This window comes from Cebus imitator, unplaced genomic scaffold (assembly GCF_001604975.1).
Source record: "Cebus imitator isolate Cc_AM_T3 unplaced genomic scaffold, Cebus_imitator-1.0 Scaffold127, whole genome shotgun sequence".
NCBI lineage: Eukaryota > Metazoa > Chordata > Mammalia > Primates > Cebidae > Cebus > Cebus imitator.
This window is the reverse complement of record NW_016107442.1, coordinates 4,008,210-4,017,604: the sequence shown is the minus strand read 5'-3', so window position 1 is coordinate 4,017,604 and position 9,395 is coordinate 4,008,210. Positions and strand designations below refer to the sequence as shown.

General features: G+C 43.9%; 1 protein-coding gene across 4 annotated transcripts in view; it reads right to left on the bottom strand.

Annotated features, from left to right (window-relative positions):
• FAM184B (family with sequence similarity 184 member B) overlaps positions 1-9,395 on the bottom strand; it is a 141,825-nt gene that overhangs the window by 43,296 nt on the left and 89,134 nt on the right. For 2 of the 4 annotated variants that reach the window (XM_017540586.2, XM_037742785.1), the window contains exon 7: positions 9,150-9,257. The exons of the other annotated variants lie outside the window; for them this stretch is intronic. In XM_017540586.2, the coding sequence (XP_017396075.1) occupies positions 9,150-9,257 (108 nt within the window). The remainder of the gene's footprint in view (positions 1-9,149; positions 9,258-9,395) is intronic. 4 annotated transcript variants of the gene reach the window in all.

The window sequence follows — 9,395 nt, the reverse complement described above, 5'->3', positions numbered from 1 at the left end:
AAGAAAGGATTCGTGAACTCAAACACAGGTCACTGGAAATAATTCAGTCAAAGATGCAAAAAAAGAAGAAGAAAGAGAAAGGACAAGAAGGCTTATTTAAAAATAATGACTAAGAAGTTCCCAAATCGGCAAAAGGAAATAAATAAGCATACAGATCCAAGAAGCCCAAAATATGTCAGATAAGATGAACCTGAAGAACCACACTGAGATACATAATCAAATTGTCAATGGTTGAAGACATAAAATTTCGAAAGCAGCAAGAGGAAAGCTATTTGTCACATATAAGACACTGAACATTTTCCAGCAGAAAACTTGCAGGCCAAAAGGGAATGGGATGATATATTCAAAGTGCCAAAAAAAGAAAAAATGTCAACCAAGAATACATACCTGGGAAAACCCTCCTTCAAAAATAAAAGAAAGTTTGACTTCCTGTTTACCAATTTGGATGCCCTTTATTTCTTTCTCTTATCTGATTGCTCTGGCTAGGACTTCCAAGTGCTATGTTGAAGAGGAGTGGTGAGAGTGGGCATCCTTGTCTGGTTCCAGCTCTCAGAGGGAATACTTTCAACTTTTTCCCATTCTACTGAATTTTTTCCATTCAGTAGAATGTGGGTTTGTCATAGATGGCTTTTATTGCATTGAGGTATGTCTCTTATATGCCAATTTTGCTAAGAGTTTTAATCATAAGGGGATGCTGGATTTTGTCAAATGCTTTTTCTACATCTGTGGAGATGATCATGTGACTTTTGTTTTTTATTCTGTTTGTGTGATGTATCACATTTATTGACTTGCGTATGTTAAACCATCCCTGCATCCCTGGTATGAAACCCACTTGATCATGGCAGAACATCTGACAAAGGGCTGATATCCAGAATCTATAAGGAACTCAGATCAGCAAGAAAAAACAAACAATCCCATCAAAAAGTGGGCTAATGACACGAATAGACAATTCTCAAAAGAAGATATACAAATGGCCAATAAACATAAGAAAAAATGCTCAACATCACTAATGATCAGGGAAATGCAAATCAAAACCACAATGTGATACAACCTTACTCTGCAAAAATGGCCATAATAAAAATAAAAATAAAAATAATAATAATAATCATACATGTTGGCATGCCTGTGGTGAAAAGGGAACACTTTTACACTGTTGGTGAAAATGTAAACCACTATAAAAAACAGGTAAAGTTCTTTAGGGATCTCCATATTGTTTTCCATAGTGGTTGAACTACCAGTATCCCACTACTTTACCCAGAGGAAAAGAAGTTGTTATACGAAAAAGATACTTACATGTGCATGTTTATGGCAGCAAAATTTGCAATGCAAAAACATGGAACCAGCCCAAATGCCCATTAGTCAATGAGTAAATAAAAAAATTGTGGTATATATAAATATACCATGGAATACTACTCAGCCATAAAAAGGAACAGAACAATGGCATTTGCAGCAACCCAGATGGAAATGGAGACCATTATTCTAAGTGAAGTAACTCAGGAATGGAAAACCGAACATGGCATGTTCTCACTCGTAAGTGGGGGCTAAGCTATGAAGATGCAAAAGCATAAGAATAATACAATGGACTTTGGGGGCTCGGGGCAAAGGGTGAGAAGGGGGTGAGGGATAAAAGACTGCACAATGGGTTCAGCGTACCCTGCTCAGGTGATGGGTACACCAACATCTCAGAAATCAGCACTGAAAAGCATATTCAAGCACATAAGGTAAAACATATGTTAATTAGCTATATTGAGCCATTCCACAATGTATAGATATTTCAAAACATGTTACACATGATAAATCATAGTTTTTATGTCATTTAAAAAAATTACATCTAAATTTTGTTATTTTGAAAGTGTTTTCACAGATCTTTTTCAGTTTTGTTTTTGAGCCTGTCTTGTACCTGGCTGCACTAAATACATAATAGTTCTCTTTTGTGAAAAGCCTTAAAAGCCTAAATTTGAAGACATGTTCAATGATAATAACGATATAACAGAAGAAAGAACTTATTCATGTAACCAGACACCACCTGTTCCCCAAAAACCTATTGAAATAAATAAACAAAACAAAGCAAAAAATCATCTGCTTCTCTGAACTCTGAATAAAATAGAACATTCCTTCTGAGCCACTCCTGGTATTTCCCGAGTTGTTCAATCCAATTCCTACTCTTGGGTTTCCCATCAGGCGTTTTCCTAGGGTTCAGTCCCGTGCTCTCTCCAGTGCTAAAGTGGCCTGGGTATGAAGAGTGGGCATGGAAAAATAAACAGATCTGCTTCTCCTCCAAACCATCCCCTGCAAATGCCTCCTCCCACTTCCTCCCAGGCAAATGGCTGGTTATTTTAAATCTGTGTTCACATTAGGTCCTCATCTTCCATCTTCCAGGTGTTTAACCTTTCTGGATTATTTCTATTTTAAAGAAACACCCACGCCCAGGAAATCTCCTAGAAGGGAATATTCAAAGTCATTCTCAAGTTTATTCGACAGTCTTTCAAAGGTAGCATTATGTACCTCTTAAAATAGAACACCTAATGTAATGGAGTTTTGCTGAAATGATTACAGGGAGCTGTAAAAGATACTCTAAAGTCACCTTACATTTACGGAATCTTTAACAGTTTTGAAAAGTGCCTTCATATGCTTTCTCCTGTTCATTATCACAAGTCCCTGGGGGTCTGAAGGGCAGGGATTCTTGCTATTTTACTAACAGAAAGTAGCACAGCATTGCAGCTTACAGCACAGGCCCTGGTGCCACCCTTTGGGCCTTGGTTTCTCCATAAGAAGTCTCATAGGGTTGTTTGTGGACTGTGTGAAGTACTATGGGTTTGCCATTATGAGTAATGAAGAAACTGATCTCAGGGCTGGTTTCTGATCTGTCTGAGGCTCCTAAGCAGGTCTTAGGTAGAGCTGGGTGCCTTATGCTGTCTTCCTAGGCACTAGAGAATCTCATCCGATGCCAGGAACCTCTCTGTGGAGTGAAGGGCAGCCTACCTTATTCCATGTCAGATGGAACCAGACCCTCAGTTCATACCAGACAGAGTGTGCTGGCCCCTAATTGGCCTGAGGAACACTCAGGATGTCACAGTTGTTTAAGAGCCTAGTGGTCATCTTCCTGCCAATGGCCAGGAGAGCTGACGCCTTGAATTCCCATGGTCTGCCACGTATGGCATGGGGTGACTGCTGCCCAGCAAACCACTCAGGGCCTCCGGGGAACAGGGGACACTTTCAGGGTTGGAGAGCTTTGGAGTGTCCCTGGCTCCTTCCGAAAGGGCCTCAAGGAGCTTGTCTTCAATAGCAGCTACCACAAACAACTCCCTTTTCCTTCTGGAGAGCGGGCAGGGGCTTGAATAAAATTTCCACTCTTCTCCACCACTCAGGAACCAAAGGAGTCTTCCGGAAAAAAAGCTTTCCTTCAGAGTTACCATGACTAAAATGGCTTTCTGGAAACCAATTAGTAAAACTTTGAATCTACATGAATCAAGGAGACTGTGAGGGAGAGACCAGGATTAAAGTCTTGGCGAGGTCCCAGCTAAGCTTAGTGGGGACAGAACCACACTCACGTTTGGCAGCCCTCTCCCTGCATGTTCTGGGAATGGAGGGAAAAGCCTGCTCTCAATTGACATTATTATTTTATCTCTTTCTCCTTTTTAGATTTCTTTTTATTGTTTATTTATTTATTTATTTTTGAGACAGAGTCTCGCTCTGTTGCCCAGGCTGAAGTGCAGTGGCATGATCTTGGCTCACTGCAACTCACAGGTTCTAGCAATTCTCGTGCCTCAGTCTCCCACATAGTTGAGACTACAGGCATGTGTCACCATGCCCAGGTAATTTTTGTATTTTTAGTAGAGACCAGGTTTTGTCATGTTGCCTAGGCTAGTCTTGAACTCCTGGCCTCAAGTAATCCACCTGCCTCGGTCTCCCAAAGTGCTGGGATTATTAGCATGAGCTACCGCGCCTGGCCTGTTTTTATTTCTCTTGACTCACTGAAATGCTCAGCTACTGCCCTGACCTCAAACCCCCAAGTCTTGAACAAACTTAAATTTTAAAGCCCCAGTCCAGCAAGAACAACACTGAGGAAGCTATCATTTAATATCCTGTTCTGACCCCCGTTTCCACCAGCAGATCTGCCATCAGATTGTTCAAGCCCCTCCACGCCTCTCCAGCTTTCCTTCCGCCTCGTATCGTCTTGTGTGGTTGCAGGTATGGCTGTACTGAAGTGTGCTGCTCACACATCATCTAGACCTAGGCAGAGCTTCAGCTCACCAGGTTGGCACAGAGCTGGCTTGCCAACACTATTTGAACTAGATTACATTTTTTTTTTCTGATTGGCAAAGTCAGAAAGTTTGGTAACTTGCTGTGTTAGCAAGGCATACGTGCTGCTGGTGAGCGCACAGAGCAGAGCAACCTCAGTTGGGGGCAAGTGGTGGTATCTATCGAAGTTAAACACCCACAGGCCACGGGACCCAGCAAATTCCACATAAGCAAGAGTTAGCACCTAGGGAGCATTTGCACACACTAGGTGCTGTTTCCAACACCAGACAGACAGGAATTCATTTAGACCTCAAAAGACACTCTGCAGTAGAGGCTATCATCATCCTTGGTTTATAAATGAGAAAGGTGAAGCAAACAGACATTAAATTATTTGTCCAAGATTATCCAGCCAGTAAGAACTTAGGTGTCTGGTTCAGGGCTGAGCTGGCTTAACTGCTATGCTACATTATATCCCTGTATGATGCTAACCATTGAAGTATTACCTATAATAGAGAAATACAAAAACAATCTAAATGTCCATCATAAGAGAGTGGTTCAATATAATATGGTTTTTCTGTATAAGGGGAGAACTAGATGGTTGTTTATTTTTAATGAAGCTGACAGGGAAGTATACTGATATATTACAATCTCTAAGCTATGAAATTTAAGTTAAGAAAAGCAGAATTGGCTAGGCACAGTGGCTCATATCTATAATCCCAGCACTTTGGAAAGTGGAGGTGGGTGGATGGCTTGAGCCCAGGAGTTTGAGGCCAGCCTGGACAGCATGATGAAGCCCTGTCTCTACAAAAAATACAAAAATTAGCTGGGCATGTTGGTGGGCATCTGTAGTCCCAGCCACTCAATGAGGCAGGGAGGATTGCTTGAGCCCAAGACGCAGAGGATTGCAGTGAGCAGAGGATTGCAATGAGACACAAAAGTTAGCCAGGCATGGTGGTGGGTGCCTGTAGTCCCAGCCACTCAGGAGGCTGAGGCAGATTGCATGAGCCCAGGACATTGAGGATTTCAGTGAGCCAGGACTACACTCCACCCTAGATGACAGAACAAGACCCAGTCTCAGAAAAATAAAACAAAAGCAGAATTCATGAGAGTATGCTATCATTTATAGAAAAAAAATCCATAATTGTGCCTATATATACACTATACAAGGATATATAAGAAGAGAGAAAATAAACAAGTGGTTTTCTCTGGGATAGGGAACTCAGCAGGAAAAAGAAGATGTTTTCCAATGTATACCTTTATATACCATTTGAGTTCTGTACCATATATGTGGATTGCTTATTTGAAGAGGTCTTAATTTGAAAGAACCAACAATATCTGCAAAATGCCTACTAGAAAACAGCACCAGATGTTGAAGCTATTATTAAGGGTCCATGTTGTTTTCCAGCTATTTGTTTATGCACACTTCTCCCTCCAGCATCCAGCTCAGAGGCTGGCACATCCCAGGTATTGCACACAGGACTGCAGAATGAATGAATAACGTGCATATTGAGTTGAATCAAATGAAACATATTTGTCGAGGTTCCTGCTGCAGCTCTATAGAGGTGGCATCTGCACTTCCTTCTAGAAACTGAGCTCATTCACTATTCATGACAGCAAAAACATGAAATCAACCCAAATGCTCATCAATAATAGACTGAATAAAGAAAATGTGATACATATACACCAGGGAATACTATGCAGCCATAAAAAAGAAGGAGTTCATGTCATTTGCAGGGACATTGATGAAGCTGGAAGCCATTATCCTCAGCAAACTAACGCAGGAACAGAAAACCAAACACTGTATGTTCTCACTTATAAGTGGGAGCTGAACAATGAGAACACATGGATACAGGGAGGGGAAAAACATTTACTGGGGCCTGTTGGGAGAGGGCAGTGGGTTGGGGAGAGCATTAGGGATAAGAGCCAATACAAGCTGGGCTTAATATCTAGGTGATGGGTTGACAGGTGCAGCAAACCACCATGGCACATGTTTACCGATGTAACAAACCTGCATAACCTGCACAGGTACCCTGGAACTTAAAGGAAAAGAAAGCGAGCTCATTGAAAGACATTCTAGATTAAGAAGGCTGAGGAGTTTCCTGGTGGACAAACCCATGGTTCCCAACAGGCACTTAACTGGACTTCTCCAGGACTTACTTTTTTAGCTACAGAGGTGGTTCTCAACTGGGGATAATTTTGCCCCAGAAGACATTTTTGGTTGGAGGGGTACTACTGGCATGTAGCGGGTAAAGCCCAGGGATGCTGCTATACATCCTGCCACACACAGCACAGCTCCCCACAACCCACCAAAACAAAGAATTATGTAGCCCCAAAGTCACGTGCTGAAGCTGAGCTGTGGTGATAGCACTGGCTCACCGACATCGTGACCATGACTGGTAGACTTGGGTCATCAGCCCTGGGACATACTTAGAGCTTCTACGTGTTTATGTTCCCTCCTAAAATACAGCCTGCTGTACAATCCTCCTGAACTGCATTTTTTATTCAGTCTCCAGCTTACCAACCTTATTTCAGATTTAATCTCATCAAGAAGGATACCAGCCAACTGCAGTCCATCTCTCTGCCACGGTCACTTTGAGGAGCTGAAAAATACTTGAATATCTTAGGACGACCTTTCTGGGAAACCCACAGGGTGCTGGTGAAAGAAAGGTTCAGCTGTCCCTGGGGCCAAATGTTCTCTGGAATGCTAGCTCATGAGACAGGTTCTTGAGAAACTAAGGGAGAATAAAAATATCCGCACATTCCTCAGGCAGAAATCTTCCAAAAGGAGGGGGGCAGCCTCAGATCAGGAAGGGGCAAGCCCTGTGGGTGAGGGTGCCTCTGCTCCATTGGGCTTCTCCTCCCAGCCCACACAGGGGCAACAGGGCTGCTGAAGGATTCTCCCCTAATCTGGGTGTCAGAGGAGGAAGGAGGGAACCCAGGGAGCCCTGGCTGCTCCCCTTAACCCAGTGACAGTTGGAGCCTGTTTTATCTGGAAGGCATCTTGGGCATGTGCTGCTCTCATGGTGAGAGGAGGGGATCAGGGCCAGTGGTTCCGTCCTATCTTGGCTATTTACCTGCCTGTGACTGTGGGAAGGTCACCTGCCCTCACCTTCTGTTTTCTTTTCTGTAAAATGGGTGCCTTACACTGTTGTTGCAAAATTCCAGTGAAGCTGAGCATGCTGGCTCATGCCTGGAATCCCAGCACTTTGGGAGGCCAAGGTGGGAGGATCGCCTGAGGTCAGGAGTTCAAGACCAGCCTGGCCAACATCATGAAACACCATCTCTACTAAAAATACAAAAATTATCCTGGTGTGGTGGTGTGCACATGAGGTCCCAGCTACTCGGGAGGTTGAGGTGGGAGGATCATTCGAGCCCAGAAGGTCGAGGCTGCAGTGAGCTGTGATTGCACCACTGTACTGCAGCCTGGGCAACAGAGCAAGACCCCGTCTCAAAAACACAAAAACTTCAAAGAAGTCAAAGATGAGAACAGTGCTCTACGACTGACCTACAGTACACATACAAAGGCTAATTATTATTTAAATCCACAGTCACTAGATTTTGGCTCATTTTTACCCTGGCGAATATGTGGTTGAATATGGGCTATTCCACCAGAGTATGCCATGGGGGCTGTTGGCAGGACCAGGGCCTGAGCCCTGGAAGGTGGATGTCATGGGAGAGAAACTGACGTTCCTGAGGACACTCGTGTACAAGAGACTGGTGAGAGGGATGTGGTAAGATTCATAGTCACCCATGTAGTGTTTTCCCACCTGGACTTTGAAATAGCCTGAAAATTGCAGGCAGCAATCAAATAAGTGAAATTGAAGGCCATGGGTTTTTTATGGCTCTCTTCCTGCCGAAACAGGAATTAAGAGGGTTATTCAAGCCAGGGTACTCAAGCGCCCACTTCACAGGGATTATTTATATTCCTGCGATGGTGTAACAAATGTTCACTGAGTGCCTATCTTGTGGGTTAGGCTGTGTCCCTAAGAGGATATGCTGAAGTCTTAAGCCCCAGTACCTATGAATGTGACCTTATTTGGAAATCGGATCTTTGCAGATGCAATTAGTTACGAAGAGGTCATACTACAGCAGCAGAGTGGGCCCTAAATCCAATGACAGGTGTCTTTATAAGAAGGCTATGTGAAGACACAAAGACTCAGACACACGTGGAAGGAGGCCATGTGATGACAGAGGCAGAGATCGGAGTGATGCGTCTACAAGGAAGACTTGGCCAAGGAACGCAAGGATTGCCCAGCAACCACCCAGAGGCGAGGGGAGAGGCACAGACCAGGTTCTCTCCCGCAGCCTCCAAAATAAACCAACCCTCCCAACACCTTGATTTCAGACTTCTGGCCTCCAGAACTGTGACTGAGTAAACTTCTATGGCTGAAGCCACCAAGTATGTGGTAATTCATTATGGCAGTCCTGGAGAACAACACAACCCACTAGGAACCAATTTCTACCCTCAAGCAGCGTCCCTGAAAGGGCAGCTTCACGGACAAGGGTTGTTGTGAGAGCAAATGAGATCGCGGCTGTGGAGGGGTCAGCGGGGGAAAGAGGGGCTTTTATGACTACTGCTGAGGTTAGTGCTGGGAAGAATGAAAGGCCCTGCTCTACTTGAGTGCGTCCTTTATCCGCCAGGCAGGCTGCTCTCAGAGAGAGAGTGGAGACTTATCCGACAGGCTTATTCTTTTTCAAACCACGCGATAATTAGTCAGAACTCTGTTTCCTTTGTGGTTTCTGTGAATGGATTTTGTGGTGATTTTTTTTTTCCCCAGGCATTTTGGCAGTGCCGTGTGGAAATGTAAAAAAGCCCATTAACATCAGCATGTGTCACTGGGGACACCGAGAGGCTGAGACGGAGAAGAGAAAGATCTTTAATTAAAGCTGACAAAGCTGGATGTTACCTGTGTCTCCAGAATGCTGCAGCGCTGGCAGCCTAATTCCTGGGGCCTCTCCTCAGCCTTTGTGGGGCGCGCCTTATTTTGTTGGATAAATTCTTCCAGCCTCAAAACCTAGAACAGAAGATAAGAAACACCATGCAATGAAACCAAGTTCTGCCTCCTTGATACAGTCATTCTTCTGGGAATCAATTCTCCTGGGTCAGTCTGTTCTGAGGAAGGTGCCCTATTAGACAAATTCTGCATACACTT